At 45.3% G+C, this 21,748-nt stretch overlaps 1 protein-coding gene across 1 annotated transcript in view; it reads right to left on the bottom strand.

The window, feature by feature from the left end:
• The window catches only part of SLC30A8 (solute carrier family 30 member 8), a 72,193-nt gene that overhangs the window by 12,252 nt on the left and 38,193 nt on the right, over window positions 1-21,748 (bottom strand). Inside the window, exons 2-4 of the mRNA XM_088450184.1 lie at window positions 5,479-5,669; window positions 1,721-1,867; window positions 672-825 (exon numbers count right to left, since the gene is read on the bottom strand). Of these exons, the coding sequence (XP_088306310.1) occupies window positions 672-825; window positions 1,721-1,867; window positions 5,479-5,669 (492 nt within the window). The remainder of the gene's footprint in view (window positions 1-671; window positions 826-1,720; window positions 1,868-5,478; window positions 5,670-21,748) is intronic.

Here is a 21,748-nt window from a genome sequence, read left to right as displayed (position 1 = left end):
CGTTCTGACCGATGTTCGCACATCTGCGCATGCGTACGGATTTTAATACGCATGCGCGAACCAGTCAGTACGGCTGAAAATCGTTTGTTCGCTATATAGCGAATGCCTGCTATTTTGTGGGTGGTAACAGGGGAAGGTGCTTGAAAACGGGGTTGTGAAATTCGAACGCAGGCATGCTTAAAGGTCAAAACGGGCGTTTTAAGGGGGTGCATAATTAATACAGCAGCGTCATTGACCACGTCACTTGTTTTTTTTTTACTCAGAACTGCTCACAAAATAGCGGTTGAAAAAACCAGCCACAAGAATAGCGAGCAGTTCATACGCTGTTCGATGTACTCGATTAATCTAATAAATAGCGGACATGACGTATGGTGCGAGCGGCAAGGGGGCGTTTTTTTCAAAATTACAACCGCAAGTTTTGCTCGCTCGTTCAGACTTAGAGGCGTGAACAGACCGCAATTAGCGAATGGTTCATTTGAATAGCCACCCCTTGTTTTAGAACGAACGACCGCAAATAGCGCGCGGCTCTGAATGAGAGCCATAATGTATTAACCTAAGCGCACATAACTGAGTAAGTGAATGTGTATATCTTAGATACACAATATATCTAAAACAAACATAAACATGAAAACAAAAACCTACATAAGTAGTAACAATGTAACAGTACTCACACTATATTAGCAGCTAATGCACAGGCGGATGTTATGAGCATAACCGTCCCGTCAATGGTGTAGTCAGGGTGAAGGATTCTCTTGCAAGCCAAATACACCAGCACTGCAGTCACGATCCATATTGTAATCATGGACAATAACGCACCAACAATTTCTGAGAATATACAGCATGAAGAGTGTTTTGTAGCAGCCACTTTTGTACACAAAGGTTTCAGAATAGCTTTCCAGTAAAACCCTTTTATATATTTTGCTGTACGCTGACCTGTCTGCGTTTATGTACACAAAGAACAGAGATCACAAGACCCAATGATTCAGTTTTGCAAAAGAAAGTACGGTTTGTGAGAGTTGTCTTTATTTTAATATTTCTTTTGCAGGTGAACTAGAGGTACCAGCAGGCCCCTAATGCCCCGCATGCTGGTACTTGTGGTTCCCCAATTACCAGCATGCGGGGGAGGCTTGCTGGGACCTCTAGTTCTCCAGCAAAAGACAATATTATTTATTACATTTTTTTTACACATTTACACAATCAACCCGGCACCCACCGCTCAGGGGTGCCGGGGATAGCCCCCGAGCTATCAGCTCTGGCCTGGGGTGCCATGGAGAGGGGATCCCCATCTCCCCAGGGATCCCCGGACTTGGCTGACTTGCTTTGGCCGGGGGACCCTGTGAAAGGGTCCCCCGGCTGTGACATTACACCCCTGTTAGAAACAACCGAGACGCAAGTCGCATTACAAGGTCCGACTTTTCATAGAAGAAAACTCACACAGACTTTCATAATTTAATAGCCTTGAACTCACAAGTTCACAGGCTACTACATTTACTGATTTGTGAGACAAACTCTGACCTTTAAATGTGCGAGAAGGTCTGAGTTTATCTCGCTAGGAAAACTGGAACCCTATTACATCCCGCCCCATATGTTACTCTCTGTATATTACTTGATCTGCCCACAATAGGGATCATACTCAGCCCCAAAGCTCTTGGCTATAACATACAACTGATAAATACTTGGACGGAACAGTAATTTGATGGAAATAGTTGGAATGTGTTACCTGCTCTGTACCAGCCATAGGTGAGTCTTTTCGTCGCCGGCTTGGATGACAGCCACAAAGAGCAGATGCTGATCAAGAAACTAGATAGATCGACAGAAAGATGGGCAGCATCTGCTACAACAGCCAGACTTCCGGCAATGTAACCACCTTGAGTAAAAAACACAGGCGGAACAGACATGTCACACGAAAACACAAAGCTCGAGAGCTACACACGGCAAAATGAAATGAATTACAAATTCCATGTTCCATGCATGACGTGTGCAATGTTATGGTAAGAGGGTGGCTATACATTTCATCCTTAATAAAAGAAATTGTCCATGCAACAAATTGATATTGAAAGCACAGAAGCAGACACTGGTGAGAGATGTTCTTGTTGCGGAGCTCGAGTGTGATAATATATCCCATGTAGCAGTATCAATAAAACACAGCTCATGTTCATACATACTACATTCCCAAAATGATTACGGAACATGCTCATATATAAACAGAACAGCTATGGATAGGTTTACAACTTTACATGTATAGGGGGAGATGTATCAAGCCTTGGAGAGTGATAAAGTTGAGAAGTCGCCCAAAGCAACCAGTCAGCTTCTAACTGTCATTTATCCAGCACAGTCTTTGAAATAACAGTAAGGACTAAATTTACTAAGAATCGTGTTTTGGCGACATTACACACGACCAGTTTTGCTGGAAACATGCTCGAGTTTGTCCGGAGCAAACTCGCAAATGTATCAAGAATCGTGTTTCACTAAATCGTGTTTTCTGATGCTGTATGCATTCGTGTTTTTTGAGCGAGTTTTGTCCAAAACACGGGGGCGACACAAAACACGCATGAACATGAAGCCTGTACAGATCAGTGAGATCCGTGCAGTGCTTCTGTGTGCTTTAGAGTAAATAAGTGTTAAAAACAGAATAAAAACATAATAAAAAATAATAAAAAAAAACAAGCCCCAAGCTTAACCAGCCAGCACCGGGCTTTTTGAGCTGTTGGTAGTTCAGAAAACATGGGGGGTGAGATGTGGGGGTCCCCCGTATTTTACACAATCAGCACCAGGCTCTTTCTAACGGGGGTGTAATGTCTCAGCCAGGGGACCCGCTTCACAGGTCCCCCAGCCAAAAGCATTCTCACCCCACACTAGTCAGCCCAGGCCATGGATCCTTGAAGAGGTGGAGACCCACCCCAATTAAGGGTCCTACCTCTCCTGGGTACCCCAGGCCAGGGCTGAAGCCCGAGGCTATCCCCCGCATCCCTGGGTGGTGGATGCAGGGTTGATAGTGTTATTTTTTTGTATAAAAGTTATACTATAGTTTACAGGGGAACTAGAGGTGCTGAGAGGGGGGGAGCAGGTACTAATTACCCGGATTTGCTGGAGGGGCCCAGCGCTGCTCTTACATCGCAGCAGCCCAGCACACGCTGCTGTGTGCTGGGCTTCACTGGGAGACTGCTCGTGGCAGCTAAGCAGCAGCCGCAGCAGTCTCCTATGCCTGTGGGGGGGAGCGATCACACTGATTGTGCCCCCCACTGGCTATGTACCGGGGTGAGGGGGTCACAGCACCCCCCTCCCCAGCGCACAACATTGCTGCAAAAAAATCCCTTCCCCGTGATTAGGCCATGCCCCCTACACCCAGGCCCGGCACTGATAGGCTGTGAGTGACGGGCTGTCAATCAACAGTCAGGCTGCTATTTGGCTAACAGAGGAGGGGCAAGAATGATTATATAATTGCTCTGCTATATTACTGAATAAGGTGAGGCTTATGAAAACAATATTGAGCTAAGGGAATAGAGGAGGGTACCCCATCCGGCATCTAGAAACTCAATGATACCCTAATGCCCAGAGTCTACTAATCTGCAGAGAGAGACATTTATAGAGATTTAATAATACAACTTGCCTGGGAGTGCACTAAGAACTGAGATATAATTATTATGAAGTGTTGAAAGTAATTGTGCTGCTGAAGAATGAGCTATATATATATATATATATATATATATATATATTATACATTATTACCGGAAAGCAGAAGCTATTGTTTTCTGTCAATCAAGTATGAACAGCATTAGATGCTAACTTTGCCTATTGTAGATTACAAGTACATGCCTGTAACAGGACAGTGATCACCTAGCAAGAGAGTACTCCAACAAAATAACTTATAAGTAAATGACTGATCAGTATGGGGTATTTATGGTCTGCTGAGTAATAATATATTTTGCCAGTTCATTATATATGCTATTGTGAAAGTTACTGTGTGCATTTATAAGTAATTTAAAAACTGCATTTTCTGTTTAGTCATAACCAAAGAGGCGCTGAAACATATAGAGTTAAGCAGCACAGATCACTTGTGATGTCAGTGGGGCCGGCCCCAAACGGAGGCGTACACATGGGAACGCCTCCGTTTGGGCAGCCACTCCCCTGGCCCACCCACCAAAGGGGGCATGCTGTCACTCAACATTGACAGCACGCCCCCTTTGGTACGAGACCCAAAGCGACGGATTACCCGTCGCTATCCGGGTCTCGCGCATGCGCATGACGGAGCCGGCTCCGTCGTGCGCATGCTCTCTGGGCCACCATCGACCCTGAGCCCTCACAACCGGGTCAGAATCAGGCCATAGATTGTAAGCTCCACTGGGGCAGGGACTGATGTGAATGGACAAAATATTATCTATAAACCGCTGCGGAATATTTGTGCTCTATATAAAAAATTGGTAATAAAAAATAAATAATGTATATTTAACTGCCAAGACAGAAATCTATCTTATTGGTTATTCCTTTCAATAACTGTTGCATATTATCATTATGTAATTTATAATCTATTGTATTCATATTCATACTGGTAATTATTTCCAATTTGTATTCTATGTATTCTTGTCATTTGTATGCTGATACTATTTTTAGTGCATACCCTTTTCACTGGACCTATGTGCTCTTATTTCTCCTTTAATACATTTGCCAGATTACCCTACTTATCAAGGTTGTCACATTTTACTGTGTGTATGGGCCTAGCCTCTCTGCTACAGCTTGAGAAGGACAAGCCAGTGGACTCCAGGGATAGAAAGTAGAGATCCACTGGTACTGTCGTCTCTACCTATCTAATCTGTGCCCACACACAACTCCAGGCTCCACAGTAGCACCAACAACAATTGTCTTTCTGTTTTAAATTATACTGAATAATAATAATAATAATATTTTAAAAAAATGTGTTGATTTTTAATTGTTCGCTCTTTGATTGTGTCAGTCACTTTAAAGTAGGGATGTGCAGGCTCGGTTCTACTCGGTTCCGTTCGGTTTTTTTACCGAATCTTATTGGCTATCCAAAACTCGTGACAGCTGAAACCCAATAAGATTCGGGAAAAAAAAACGAACGGAACCGAGTAGAACCGAGCCTGCACATCCCTACTTTAAAGTAATGGCGCACATCCTCTAGGCGATATTAATGAGCGATTGCATGATTATGACATCGTAATAGTGCAATCGCTCTTTAATCGTGCAAAAATCGTGCTCTATAATGTCGGAAATGACCAGCGATGCGTTCACTGTAGGCACTGTCGGGGATGGGGAACGACGGTACGATTACGATGTTGTAATAGCAATGTCGTTACCCCATCGCCTAGTGGATGCGCAACTTTAGGTACATAGAATAAACTCACGCTAGCATGAACGTGATGAGGTACTCTACTGTATGCCATGTACCCTTTGATATAAAATGTAAAAAAGCAGGAAGAAGCTGTTTATATATATTATAAGTGTGTGCATTAACCTTACCTACAATTTCTGCCACAATAAACGTCAGGCAAATGGCTGCTGCAATGTAAAGTTTCTTTATAGCCACCTTTTGTTCTTGCTGCCTGGCGTTATACGCCTTTGTGTTGTTGTTGTGGCAGTGGTAGGGACTGAGCGGTTGCTTGCAGTTTTCATCTTTATGTTTCTCCTTACTATAGGTCCCCTGCTCTCCTCTGGAATCGAATAAAAGTAATATCAGGGAGGAATGACAGAAATAAAAACGGCGCAGAACACTATAAAATACAGGTCACTCAAATACCATGGCTGTCATTGCAGGCTAAGTGTCGCCACCATGCCCGGCATTAACATAAAGACGCAGATGCAGCAGAAGAGACAGACGCATCCACGTATGACTCACAATCAGCTCCGCCGGGTGCAGAGCACACAGCTGCTTATTGTCGCCAGCGGTGGTAAAAAAAGCTGCAGTACTAACTTGTGGGCCTGATGCAGACCTGCTCACTGCGCGTGTGCGTGAGCCCCAGAACGAGCGCAAAAAGCACTCGCTCCGGCGCTCGCATCCAAAAGGGGTGGCTGTCGATGTTGATCGACAGCTCGCCCCGTTTGGAAGGCGGGGAGGGGGAGTGGCTGGGCAAACGGAGGCATTCCTGCAGGTACGCCTGCTGTTTGTGAGCGGCCCTACTGACAACACTCGTGATGTCAGTAGGTGGACTTCCTGCTCTATTAGAGCAGGAAGTCCACTGGGGCTTGCGGCCACGAGATCCTACCGCAAGGGTCTCGTCGCAAGCCCGATGGTCGCAATTGTCTTGACCATCGTGACCATCACCTGGCCGCTCGCATAAGCTGTGGGTGGTAACCCACAGCTATGCTAGCGGCCAAGAGGCCGCAACTAAAAAAAGAAGCGCCTGCCCTAATTCAGATCGTGCGCTCGCTTTTTGCGAGCGCCTCTGAATCAGGGCCTGTGTTTTGACGTTTTCTAATCTCTGTTTTGCAATTATTAAATTGTGCCGTATAGGACAATCAATCACTGATCACTGTTTAAGTACTGACTCCCAAAATATCGTTTTCTTTGCTCTGTTCATAGTAATAATATAATATAATATAATATATGAAACCGAAGAGGATTGTGGTAAAAGTACAAAGCACGGCAATCACACTCAAAGCGACGGACCTGCTGCACATACTCAGCAATTGAAGCAGAAACCCATTTAGAGATGATAATGCAAATGAGGAGGAAAATAGATTTGCCGATATTAGCAGCGGAACAAGCTGACTTATGCACCAGTGCTGGTAAAAGCAGCAGATATCGGGGCAGATGTACTAAGCTCTGGAAAGTGGTGAATTGGAGAGTGTTAAACTACCAGCCAATCAGCCCCTAACGGTCATTTTTCAAACAGCCTCCAACATGACAGGAGCTGAGTGGCTGGTAGTTTATCACGCAACAATTTATGACTTTCCAGAGCTTAGTACATCTCCCCTATAGCGAGCATACAGAAGGCCTGGTATGGATATCTGACAAGCATGGCCGGGGACTGCGACTACCAAAGACCCCAAAGGCGTCAGGGATTTTTTGAGCGTGAAATTATATGTACAGTCAGGTGCATAAATATTGGGACATTGACAGAATTTTCATATTTTGGCCTCTATTCACCACCACAATGGCTTTGAAATGAAACAAACAAGATGTGCTTTAACTGCAGACTTTCAGATTTAATTTGAGGGTAAGTACATCCAAATCAGGTGAACGGTGTAGGAATTACAACGGTTTCTATATGTGCCTCCCACTTTTTAAGGGGCCAAAAGTAATGGGACAAACTAAACAATCCTAAATCTAACTTTCACTTTTTAATACTTTGTTGCAAATCCTTTGCAGGCAATTGCAGCCTGAAGTCTGGAACGCATAGACATCACCAGACGCTGGGTTTCATCCCTGGTGATGCTCTGCCAGGCCTCTACTGCAAATGTCTTCAGTTCCTGCCTGTTCTTGGGGCATTTTCCCTTCAGTTTTGTCTTCATCAAGTGAAATGCATGCTCAATCAGATTCAGGTCAGGGGTTTGACTTGGCCATTGCATAACATTCCACTTTTTAGCCTTAAAAAACTCTTTGGTTCCTTTTGCAGTATGCTTCGGGTCATGGTCCATCTGCACTGTGAAGCACCGTCCAATGAGTTCTGAAGCATTTGACTGAATATGAGCATATAATATTGCCCGAAACACTTCAGAATTCATTCTGCTGCTATTGTCAGCAGTCACATCATCAATAAATACAAGGGAACCAGTTCCATTGGCAGCCATACATGCCCACGCCATGACACTACCACCACCATGCTTCACTGATGAGGTGGTATGTTTTGGATCATGAGCAGTTCCTTTCCTTCTCCATACTCTTTTCTTCCCATCACTCTGGTACAAGTTGATCTTTGTCTCATCTGTCCTTAGGATGTTGTTCCAGAACTGTAATGGCTTTTTTAGATGTTGTTTGGCAAACTCTAATCTGGTCTTCCTGTTTTTGTGGCTCACCAATGGTTTACATCTTGTGGTGAACCCTCTATATTCACTCTTGTGAAGTCTTCACGGTTGTTGACTTTGACACATATACACCTACCTCCTGGAGAGTGTTCTTGATTTGGCCAACTGTTGTGAAGGGATTTTTCTTCACCAGGGAAATAATTCTTCTGTCATCCACCACAGTTGTTTTCCGTGGTCTTCCGGGTCTTTTGGTGTTGCTGAGTTCTCCGGTGTGTTCTTTCTTTTTAAGAATGTTCCAAACAGTTGATTTGGCCACACCTAATGTTTCTGCTATCTCTCTGATGGGTTTGTTTTGATTTTTCAGCCTAATGATGGCTTGCTTCACTGATAGTGACAGCTCTTTGGATCTCATATTGAGAGTCGACAACAACTGATTCCAAATGCAAATGTCACACCTAGAATCAACTCCAGACCTTTTACCTGCTTAATTGATAATGAAATAACGAGGGAATAGCCCACACCTGTCCATGAAATAGCTTTTGAGTTGATAGTCACATTACTTTTGGCCCCTTAAAAAGTGGGAGGCAAATATAGAAACCGTTGTAATTCCTACACCGTTCACCTGATTTGGATGTAATTACCCTCAAATGAAATCTGAAAGTCTACAGTTAAAGCACATCTTGTTTGTTTAATTTCAAAGCCATTGTGGTGGTGAATAGAGGCCAGAATATGAAAATTCTGTCAATGTCCCAATATTTATGCACCTGACTGTAGATGCTCTTTAAGGCTTTATAATACCGTGCACATTAGCCCTCGGGGTACTTACACACAGTGATCCTGATTCAGACAGGTGTGTGCTATTGCAGACACGGCTAGTTTCAGTCTTTCCATTGTGTATTAGGGTATGCAATCAGGAAGCCGGCTGACATTATACCAACAGTCGGCTTCCCGACTGTCATATCCCGGTGAGGGTGAAATGCTCGGTGTCTAGATGTAGACGCTGCTCATTTCACCGACGCCTGGAGACCGGCGCCCGGCATCCCGATCGAAGGGATGCCGGGCGCCACGAGCGGACAGCCGCCGGGGCGGGGGTGGGCTAGGTTTAGGGCTCCCGGGGAGGGACTTAGGGTTAGGCTAGGGGGAGGGAGGGTTAGTCATCCCCAGGGGGAGGTTAGGTTTAGGCACTTAGAGGAGGGATTAGGGTTAGGCACTTGGAGGGGAGGTTAGGGTTAGGCACCCCTAAGGGAGAGTTAGGGTTAGGGGGGTAGGTTAGGTTAGTTAATACTTACCTAGGGACGATCGGGATTTCCAGCGCTGCCGGCCTGCCGCTGCTGGGCTCTGTTCCAGTGTCGGGCTTCCGCTGCCAGAAGTCGATATTTCATACCAATTCCATGTACTACAGTGCGCCAGACTGTGTAAGCACAGAGATGCCCACTTTCAGTGCCCATGAATGCAGCAACACCGCTGATGGTTCTAAATATCATTACGTTCACCATCGACCCTTGTGGCAGGGGCAGTGGGGGTTGTAGGGGCGGGCAAGCAGGGCTATCGCCCGTGGAACTGTGGCCTGAGGGCGCAATCACCATGCTGGAGCCATGTAATCTGACGGCGGCCGCTCGCTCTTGCCCGCCACCATATTACAAGCTGCGCTGCCCGTGGCACCATATTTACAAACAGCGCCGCTGTTCCCTCCCACTGGGAGTCCCAGTCTCCCAGAATGCCAGTGATGATGTCACACCGAGCATGGCATTCTAAGAGCGGCTGCGGTAAAGTATTAGGCAAAAGGATCCCCCGCCAGCAAACACCCCCGCCTTCTGATCTCCGGCTAAAGATGGTCTCTGTGGCCATGGCTGTGCATCTAAGAACTGAGCCCCCTACACTAACACGCCCATGACACTCCCATAACATGCCCATGACACTCTCATAACACGCCCATGACACTCCCATAACACATCCATGACACTCCCATAACAGGCCCATAACACACCCATGACACTCCCATAACACACCCATGACACTCCCATAACACGCCCATGACACTCCCATAACACGCCCATGAGACTCTCATAACACGCCCATGACACTCCCATAACACGCCCATGAGACTCTCATAACACGCCAATGACACTCCCATAACACGCCCATGACACTCCCATAACACGCCCATGAGACTCCCATAACACACCCATGGCACTCCCATAACACGCCCATGACACTCCCAAAATACGCCCATGACACTCCCATAACACGCCCATGACACTCTCATAATACGCCCATGGCACTCCCATAACACGCCCATGACACTCCCATAACACGCCCATGACACTCCCATAACACGCCCATGACACTCCCATAACACGTCCATGACACTCCCATAACACGCCCATGACACTCCCATAACACGCCCATGAGACTCTCATTACACGCCAATGACACTCCCATAACACGCCCATGACACTCCCATAACACGCCCATGACACTCCCATAACACACCCATGGCACTCCCATAACACGCCCATGACACTCCCATAACACGCCCATGACACTCCCATAACACGCCCATGACACTCCCATAACACGCCTATGAGACAGCCTTTTTTTAAAATACAGAACAGTGTGTCTCTGTACACTCAGGGGAACGCATGCACCATAGGATTTGTGGACTTTTTGCACAAACTGCACTAACAAGGACACTGCGTGCACCTCTGAGTCAGGCCTAGTTATCTTAACTTTGCTATGACTTTAATGCAGAATTATCTGAAATTGCACCCCTAATAAAGTGTGGAGTTTGCATTCAATAAAAAAAGCTGCAATTACGACCATATGCAAAGTGGCAGCTATCTAAATGGATTGCAATGGTAGCATATGCACCTGTATTACACATATGCGCCAATGTTTTCAGCCCTTTAGTTTTTTTCCAGCAAATGCATTTACAATTCGGCATCAACAAAATTGCTAAATATACAGCAGAAACTGTTCCCCGTCTAATGTACAGTATGAAAAAACAGTTCTGCTTATAAACACACAAAAAGCATAATCTATGCCAGAGCAATGAAAACAAAAAACAATCAATGCATTCACAAGCAGCCATTCACATGCAGCCAATCACAAGCAGCCAATCACATGCAGCCAGTCACAAGCAGCCAATCACATGCAGCCAATCACAAGCAGCCAATCACATGCAGCCAATCACAAGCAGCCACTCACATGCAGCCAATCACAAGCAGGTTCCCAATTCATCATTTACAACTCTCTCAGACGCATCTGCACCTTTGTACGTCTCTGCATCACTTTGCAATTGCAATAAAACAGGGACGGGGAACCTCAGGCCCTGGGGGGCGTGTAAGGCCCTCGGAATCATTTGGTCTGGCCCTCTGTGCTTTTTTCTGCTAGCCTCATCTGGCTAGCATGGTGCCTAGAATGGCCACACTGCAGCCAGAATCTATGCAGCAGTGCCGTTTTGGGCGTTCTTAGGCCGCTTCAGACGTCACACCGCTGCCATTACAGCTCCCCGGAGCATCCTCAGGTTGCCTCGGGCATTGCTGTAATCACCGGCGATTGTGGCCCCGCCCATGTGTGACATCACATTGAGGGGGCGTGGCTTGCACCTGGCCCGCGAATAATGTTATATATATCAAAATGGCCCTCGGCAGAGAAAAAGTTCCCCACCCCTGCAATAAAACAACCTTACTGTACTCAGCCAAAGTGACATAACTCCCATGCTGCCTGGTGAAAGCAGGATTGTGAGAATTACAGTACGCAATTCTGCTTGAACATATATGCGAGCAGCTACTTTTCAGGGCACACATCGAGCATACATTTTCATATGCTATTGCTGTTTTGCATGCAATGACTTCAATAAAATGGGCTGCAGGCTGGAGATTTGACAGGTTGATGGTCCTTTCCAAAATCTGTGTAACATTGTATCCAGACAATCAACAAGTCATGGCAGATGGAAAAAAAATGTCCAAATATTCTCAAGACAGATTCACAGTGATATAAGGGCAAAATCGAAAACAAAGTATGAAAATAAACCATCTGGGTTCCCTGCTGATGCATAAAGGAGCTGACCACTCATTACAGAGGAGACGGCAGCTGAAACAGCCTGGAGTAATTCTACCTAGCTCCCTTATTAGGCACTAAAATAGCACCCTGAAAAGAGCAGTTTATAAGCTCAGGACCTGATTCAGACCCGCTCGCTAGATGTGTATGCAAATTCGGCAAGGCAGGCGATGCGCGGCAAGGCATTAGCACACCCACTGGGCAAAATTTACTAAGCGGCGGTTTTCCGGCAGTTTCTGTTCTATTCTAAACCCCGGCGGTTTGACCTCAAGTTCTATCCTGTTCTAAACCCCGGGGGTTTGGTGCCACTTTTGGAGCGGTTTCTAAATGACAGCCCTGTTTTATTCTATTCTAAAATATGTTTTGACTGTGGTTTGGTTGCAGATTTGCTATCTAAATATTTACTAAGGCCAAAACCGCTGCAAAACTGCCATCAAAACACATTTTAGAATAGAATAGAACAGGGCTGTCATTTAGAAACCGCTGCAAAACTGCCACCAAACCCCCAGGGTTTAGAACAGACTAGAACCCGCCACCAAACCACCGGGGTTTAGAATAGAATAGAACCCGCCGTCAAACCGCCGCTTAGTAAATTTTGCCCACTGTGTCATAGTGTACAATTGCACTGTGTATGCAGACGGCCACCAGCCTGTCTTAAGACGCCCACTTGCGCATGTCATCTCCAGGAAGTGTATGCAATCATTTGTAACCTCGAGTACCATCGGATGTGATCGCAGCACTTGTGGTTGACCATACCCTGCCGCAAGCACTGCGAGCGTTTCAGTGTAAATTTCTGCCATGTGACGTGTATTATGATGCTGCCTCTTAATTATGCACGCCTCTGAAACGGCGTTGAGACGCTCAGGCACGCCTGCGTTCACACTAGTAGCCGGCCCGTGTCACCACCCACAAACGGCTTCTCCTGTCACTCACTTTGCTGGGCAGTCTATACGCAGGGATCGTACGCTTCCCGATCGCCCGCACTGGTTCACGCACGCGCATTGCGATGTGTACGCATGCACTGAGTGCAAACAATCGTCTGGCTGCGTGCGAACGCATCTTAGCGAGCGGGTCTGAATCAGATCCTCAGTGCAAACTTCAGCACTGTCTGCCCTCCTATCAAAAAGTAAAACACATAGAGATATATAGACCTACTTGGTAAGATCTACAACGTCAACTAAAGGGTACAGAAAACCTATTTAGTTCCCAATATCTGAAGATCTCTAAAAAGGAAATTAATACCGTAACAAATAGCATGCCACACGACCAAGACAATATAAAAGCTCCCTTCGAAATTACATCTCTTTATTTATAGTACCCATGATGTACAAGCGTCAAACTGAAGTTCCCTGCAGCAGCGGCCAGGAATAGAAGTGTGGGAGTAATTGAGTATCTGCGGCAGATTAATATTATCTACGTTTTGAGCAATGCTTCTGCAATGGGCCTCTTTATCTCCACCGGCTAATTAAATTGTGCTCTGTGACCTATCACTTACTGTCACATGCACCACTACACCCAGGCTCCACCGTTATTTATTTAGGCAGCGTCTGGATCAAACTGGAGAATAAGCAAAAACAGGGAGACGCTGGTATGATGGCATTTTCTTGTGCAGCACACACTGGCCAAACCTCACTCACTGACACCTCATTTATGGGGTGATGTATAAAGCCTTGGGGGGGATAGATCAGGGCCGGCTCTAGGGGTGTTCGACCAGAGTGTCCATAGAGGACGCACCCCTCCCCAACATCCCAATTTCAGCGGTTCCACACGTGGGCAGAAGTGGCCCGTGGGTGGTCAAATCCCCCAGCCTGATGTTATTTGGAGGCGTTCCATGCGGGCACGCCTCCAAATAGCGGAACTTAGGGGGCGTGGTCTATGGTAATGAGGACACGCCTCCACCACACGCGATTGCAGGGTGCAAGCGTACTAGGACAGCACAGGGTGCTCAGACCCCTGAAGCCGGCCCTGGGAGAGATGCATCAAGCCTTGGAAAGAGATAAAGTATAGAAGTTGCCCATAGCAACCAACCGGCTTCTGTCGTTTACCTACCCTCCAACATGACCCATTCCATTAGGTACAAAACACTCTGCTCCTGGACTTCCCATCTAATGTATGATTCCAGTCACCTGTGTTGAACTAGGTAATTGATGAGACAGGTGATTCAGCACAGGTGACTGCAATCATACATTAAGAGGGAAGTCCAGGAGCAGAGCATTTTGTACCAAATGGAACGGGTCATGTTGGAGGGTCTGCATTTATCTAGCACAGGGGTCTATGTACTAAGCCTTGGAGAGAGATAAAGTGGACGTGGATAAAGTACCAACCAATCAGCTCCTGACATTTTTCAAGCACAGCCTGTAAAGTGAAAGGAGCTAATTGGTTGGTACTTTATCTCCGTCCGATTTTTAGTACATAGGGCCTCATTCAGAGCCACTCGTAAGCGGCCTCTCGTTCGCTCCGAGCGATGTTTGCCCAACTGCGCATGCATACGGATCGTTATACGCATGTGTGAACCAGTCAGTGCGGTCAAAATTCATGTGCTCGCAAAATAGCGAATGCCTGATCATTTGAGTGACAGAAAGAGGCGTATGAGGGTGGTAACAGGGGAAGGTGCTTGAAAACGGGGAGTGGAGATCAGAACGCAGGCGTGCTTAAAGGTCAAAACAGGCGTTTTATGGGTGTGCATAATTAAAACAGCAGCGTCATTGACCACGTCACTGGGTTATTTTATAGCCAGAACTGCTCGCAAAATTGTGGTAGCAAAAACCAACCACAAGAATAGCGAGCAGTTCATATGCTGGTCGATGTACTCAATTAATCTAATAAATAGCGGACGTGACGTAGGATGCGAGCGGCCAGAGGGCGTATTTTTCCAAAAAACGACCGCAAGTTTTGTTCGCTCGTTCAGACCTAGAGGCGTGAACAGACCGCAAAGAGCGAACGGTTGATTTGAATAGCCACCCCTATTTTCTGGACGAGCGAGCGCTAATTGCGTCCGGCTCTGAATCAGGCCCATAGACCCCTGTACAGTCTTTGAACTGACAGTTAGAAGCTGGTTGGCAACTTCTACACTTAAACTTTCCCCAAGGCTGGGTACATTATCCTGCTGGAGAGAGATAAGCTGGGGTAGTTGCCCAAAGCAACCAATCAACGTCTAACTCTTGATACATCTCCCCCTCATTCATTTGGAAGTAGGATCACATGATGCTGCAGATAGAGGCAGGTAGGTGTAGTTACATTGTAGGTGTGGGTGGGTTCAGTGTGGGAGATATAAGAAGAGGTGCTAAGTGTCAAATACGCTATAAGGTTGCAGCATCGACCATCTGAGAAAGCTAAAGGGTATTCAAAGCTTGCAGAGAGATAAACTTGTGAGAGATAAAGTACCAACCAGTCAGCTTCTAATTACACTCTGCAAAAAGGAAGTTAGGAGCTGACTGGTTAGTACTTTATCTTTCACAATACCCCCCCCCCTCCCCCCCAGAATGGCTGTATTAACTGCAAATTAGGGCAACACATCCCGGTTTCAGGGAACACAAGCTGGCGTCCCCAAATGGCCACAGCCTCCACCAATCAGTCTGTGGGCGAATTTGCAAGTGGAGGCCTGCACGTGCGCAGTTCACATCATACGCATAACGCAGTCCACCCATCATCAGTAATATACATAAACCATCAGGGAGGCATACATCTCTGAATGAGGACCATCATTTGTTACACATTTATATGCTAGAGATGTGCGCGGACCCCCGTGTTTTGGTTTTGGATCTGGATTCATCTTCATGTTTTGGTTTTGCTCAAGTGGTTTTGGATTCAGATACAAATCTATAAAAATTCATAAAAATCAATAAAAACAGCCAAAATGTCCGAATCCAAAACCCAAGTTGGGTTTTAAAGTCCGAGTTCCGAACCGGCAACAGAACTGAACCGGGACTCGGTTCGAACCGGGTCACAAAAGTGAATCCTAAACCTGGACCCAGTTCTACTCGGAACTCCTAATTTCGGGTGTGTTCGGATTTCAGAAATCCGGACCGACACATCTCTATTATATATATATATATATATATATATATATATATATATATATATTTATAATATATCAGCGCTGTAATGTCTCTATCTGATTCCTAGCTGTGTATACACTTTAAGAGCCCCAACATGAACATGAAGGCTCATATGTTACCCTGATTACCAGCATTCCCATCATTTAAAGAGCCTTCATCAGATGTCATTGTGTTGTTCACATTGATATTTGGGTTAAAAGACCATCCATTGCTTAAAGGTACATTTGTAGAGTGCTAGCAGAATGCATATTATGTTAGCTTTATGTGAATATCCAGTTTTTATTTATTTTATGTATATATAATTTGTCTCTAAGAAACATTCTGTATTTTTAGTGATAGTTCATTAGTGATAAAAAAAATATATGCCGAATAATACTTTCAAATCAAGAGCCAAGTCTTCTGTTCAATGACATATGCTAAGAAATGGGTCACCTTGTGGGAACGCCATGTTGGGTCCAGAAACATCAGTGGAATTGTGTGGGATGTAGCTATGAGACCGGCAGCCGCGATGCCGCCAGTCTCAATACCGACAAAGAAATCCCGACAAGGGACAAGATAGGCATCGAAATACCAACACCTATCTTAATCCCGACGCCGGAACACCGGAGGATGCAAGCACGAACGAGGTAAGTCCGGGGCACCCTTAGCGTTAGCCGCCGGAGGGGGCTTAGGTTTAGGGAGCATAGCGGGGTTAGGTTTTGAGGGGACAGGTTAGGCTTAGGCACCTCGGGGGGGAGGTTAGGCACCCCGGGGGGAGGTTAGGCAGGCACTGGGGGGGAGTTTAGGGTTAGGCACCACTAAGGAAGGGTTAGAGGGTGGAGTGAGGTGGGGATAGGGTACTTACCTGCCCTGTCAGCATCTTCTCCCTTTGGGCTGCCGGCGTTGGGATTCAGCCTCTGGGACTTTTACCCATTCCAATTGTGTGGCTTTTTTATATCACACTGTAACATTCTAGCATACTGTATATGACTGGTGAGGCTATCAGTAGTAATCTCCTGAAATGTCACAGGGAAGGCTGATTTATACAGCTTTTCATAGATTATATATGTTATTTTTTTATTTATATACCTTCGCTATAAAAAGTATTCAGCCCTTTGGATTTTGCTACATTCTAACCATGCTAAATTGTTACATCACGGGGAAAAGATGTGTTCGGGAATCCTCCACCATTGAACAAAGTAAAATACTCTGGGATGTGAAAAACAAAGAAGGAAAGAGAAGAGGGGGTATATTTGAGGTCGATTTCGGTCGATTTTTGGTCGATTTTGTGTTTCAAGGTCAAATTCACACATTCACTTAGAGATTATTTTTTTACATCATTTAAAAAAAAGATGTCAAATGTCATCTGTTAGTAAATATGTGATTCAAGACCTCATTCAGAGGCGGTCGCAAGAAGTGACCGCTCGTTCTGAATGAGGGTGGCCGCTTCATTATTGAAGTGCAGCCTCCTGGTCGTTAGTTAAGCTGTGGGTTACCACCCACAGCTTAACGACCGACCAGGTTGATGGTCGCGATGGTGATCACCATCGCGACCATCGGGGCTTACGACCAGACCCTAGGGTAGGGTTTGGGCACTCGTAAGCACCAGGGAGCTTTCTGCTCTGATGGAGCAGGAAGCTCCCCACTGACATCACTGATGATGTCAGTGTGGCAGCCCACAAAACGGTAGGCGTTTGCAAAGGAATGTCACCGTTTTGTAAACCACTCCCCTGGTCTGCCTACCAATTGGGGGCAGCTGTCGATCAACATCGACAGCTGCCCCTTTGGTAACGAGCTCCGGAGCGCAGGCCAAACCATCGAGTCGGTTACGAGCGCATCGGCACTTGCAACTGACTCTGAATGAGGTCCTCAGACCCTGCAATACAAAATCGACCAAATATCGACCCAACATCACCCAAAATCGACTTTTAGTAAATATACCCCGATGACTCTTGGTGGGGACACACACAAAAAAGAGACACTGCAAAAATTAGTGAATGAATGCATGTTGTTATTTCTTAAGTGTATTTAAAAATTAACTTTTATTAAAATAAAAGAGCAAAGAATTTAAAAAATGGCAGAACAATTGGGGTAAATTTACTAAGAATCAATTTGCTGGACATCCTTAGAAGGTTTTGCGCTCCAAATCTCAAATTTACTATGAATTGTGTTTGTCTGTCGGTTTTGATTCGATGGTGATCATCTGTGAATTGTGGCATGTGCAATTTGAATCATATTGGTCTTTACCGCTTGAACTTGCAAATCCAGCAATTTTCCTGAAACCTATTCAGTATACAATTCAATCGTCAGGGCCGCTAAGAGCCGGCCCGGAACACATTACTGACAAGGGGGCATGGCCTAATCGCGGGAGACGGGAGACGTGGTCACGTCCCAATAGAAAAAATAGAAAACCCTATTTGCAGCGCCATGAATCCCTCAGCATGGCGCAAATGCGATGCATTGTGATCGCTCCCTCCCACAGGCAGAGGAGAGAAAACTGCTGCTGCTCAGTGGTTGCATCAGTCACCCACTGCAGCCCACTGCTTCTATCTAGGAAACGGGGGAAGGGTGAGACGATCTTGTTTGGTGGGGTGAGGCTTTGATGAGCCCGGTGATCTTGCTTGGAGGGGGGAGGTTTTGATGAGCCCGATGATCTTGCTTGGTGGGGGGAGGCTTTGATGACCCTGATGATCTTGCTTGGTGGGGGGAGGCTTTGATGAGCCCGATGTTCTTGCTTGGTGGGGGGAGATTTTGATGAACCCGATGCTCTTGCTTGGTGGGGGGAAGCTTTGATGAGCCCGATGATCTTGCTTGGTGGGGGGAGATTTTGATGAGCCTGATGATCTTGCCTCCAGGCACTGGGGCTAAAGATTTGACTCTGAAGTCTCTGTCCATGTGTTCTTGGTGTTGTCGGTGGTGATGATGACTGTCTGAGGGTAACAATTGCGTCTCTAGACGAAAGGCCTAATTCACCATCGGAAGACCAGTGTGCCTATACCTATTGCAATGATTGGAAGGTAATGCCTCCTCCGAGGTATGGAAGGAGAGGCACTGACTTCAGTCTAACAAAGCAGCTGTGTCAGGGCAAGATCTAAAGTGACAACTCAGTAGCATCTCCGGTTGCGAACTGATCAATGTGGCTTTCTGATCTGCCTTCTTGCATTGAGATATTGAAGAAGTCATTTGTCATTTAAAGATGTAGATATATCGGGGACTGATGTATCACATGGTATGATTGCATTAGGCACAACGGACAGCGTCCTACTGACACTCCAGAAGGTACAGTCCCGCTCAACCCACCAGTCAATTCAGTCGGGAGGACTGCCACAGGGGCCCCTCCCTTTCTACGTCTGCCAATTATATTTCTATACAGTCAAAGTCCTTTCTTTTTATGCAAACCCCCTATCAGGAATGATCATTTATACATTTTGGGAAAAAATACCTTGCTCACCCCATAAATGGTAACCAGATGAATCCCTGTATGAATAACGCCCTTCGGTCTCTCTAATACGTAACTGTAACTACAGCTACAATTTCTTGTAAGATATATAGCTAATCCCCTTTAAATTACTTTTAAATTATTCTTTTTTTTTGCAGTGGAGGATATTTAATTTCCCGCCCTACCCACATTTCATTCACCATTATTCACAACCCAAACAGATAAGTAAATGCTCTTACTGATAACAAAAATAAATTTTATTAGTCAACTTTGCCCCCAGACACTTCATAACACGTTCTACTAAACTGCCTTGTGTTATTTTATTGTAGTCATTCTTGACCCTCCTAATAATGTATCTCTCCAGAGCACTTTACGGATGAGATTAAGAATATTAATTTGACAAAAAGGCGTCTAGAACAATGGAACTGCTCTCCTTTGATACAGCAATACCTGGGCAGCGTTCCAAAGAGACACGTCTGATATACAGGAGGACGGCGTATAATTCACAATCAGGAAACAATGAAGAGGCAATCAGCTTTAATAATTAAAACCCCAGTACTTCTCCGCAGTGTTGCAAACATGCTCATTGAGAGATACAGATATGTAAGAAAGAGTGATGTGTACTATTGTGTTTTAGCAAATGACGAGGCACACACATATTTCCCGTCCATTAGGGCTAAAAAAAAACCACTGTAATGATGGTGTGAATATATTATATTTGGTTGCTGGGCAGGTCCTGCATTATGCTTTACAGCTGCTACTGTATATTTCAAGTTAAAGTAAGGTTTAATGAGACCATTAATAATATTACGCTACTTAGGTCCAGCGACAGTCTAATCAATTAAATGAAAAAAAAATTAAACAAAATAAACATGATGGGATTTTGTAAAAAAAAAGAAATATAAATATATATATATATATATATATATACAAATAGGAAGATGTCCGGCACTCAAATATATAAAGACAACTTGCCTGGGTGCACATCCAAGGAGGTAATGTATGTAATGGACGATCGGAGGCACTCGGCAGGACCGAACAACTACTCACAAATGAAGCCAGACAGAGCCGGTGTGTGGGTCAACGTTTCAGCAGACTTGCTGCTTTTATCAAGACATAAAGATAATGAAAACAAATACATACATATATAGACTTACCCCGTGTCCATCACCTCCACGGCATCCCCCGCCGCTGCGTCGCGCGATGACGTCACCACTTGGGACACACCAACGCTCGCGCGTCAAGAGGGGCGTGGTCAAACACCCGTGCCATCACCATGACTACACAAATACAACAAACAATAATACACATGAAGATAAGGATAAAGGAGTGTGCGTAATAGCACCTAATCTTATGGGCTAAGCAAACTAATGTTACAGACATACCCTTAAATAATGTCCAAATAAGTACAATCACAAAACCCAAATGGGGGTAAATGCATGAAGATATAAGGCTTAGTCTAGAAATGCTGAATTTAACCCATTACTGTGGATCACCTGCAAATGAAAACCTGTGGTACAACTGCCTGCTAAACTATCAGATGCTGTAATAGCAAACATAAATGTAAGGAACAAAGAAAGGGGGTAATTACTAGGTAACAATTAAAAGATAGGTTCTCGTTAAGGCCCATAGGGTGCACAGTCTGTAGTGTATAGATCCATTTCGTCTCCCTCTGCAACAACAAACGACCTCTGTCACCTCCTCTGTTGCTAGGGGGTATCCAATCTATCATCTTATATCTTTAGGCTTGAGAGATTGTGTTGCTGTTCTCGAAAATGACGTGCAACTGGCTGGTCACAACCCTTACCCTCCAGGGCAGCCCTAATGCTGGAGCGGTGTAGCGCCATCCTCTCTTTAAACTGACGAGTGGTTTCTCCAATGTACAACTTGCTACATGGACATCTGATGTAATACACTACATATTTACTTGAGCACGTTAGTGCATGCTTGATAAAGAATTTTTTGCAAGATCGGGGATGTAAAAATGAATCTCCTGTTTCGAGGAAGCCACAGGTAGTGCATCCTGTGCATTTAAAATTACCTGGCTTGCGTGTCAAAAAATGATGGGATTTATTTTCAGAAAATTGACTGATATCGTTGTGGACTATAATGTCCCTGATATTTCTCCCTCGCTTGAAAGATGGCAAAATAGAAGATCCGCACAAGGCTGGCATTTGTTTGTCTGTAGAGACTATAGGCCACATGGTCTTGGCAGTTCGCATCCAATCATGGCTACCTTTCGAATATGTTTGTGTCCAAACCACTTGGTTCTCTGATGTCTTCGGTA

This window comes from Taudactylus pleione, unplaced genomic scaffold (assembly GCF_031769625.1).
Source record: "Taudactylus pleione unplaced genomic scaffold, aTauple2 ptg000510l, whole genome shotgun sequence".
Lineage (NCBI taxonomy): Eukaryota > Metazoa > Chordata > Amphibia > Anura > Myobatrachidae > Taudactylus > Taudactylus pleione.
The sequence above is the reverse complement of the archived record's forward strand: the minus strand, read 5'-3'. Positions and strand labels throughout refer to the sequence as shown.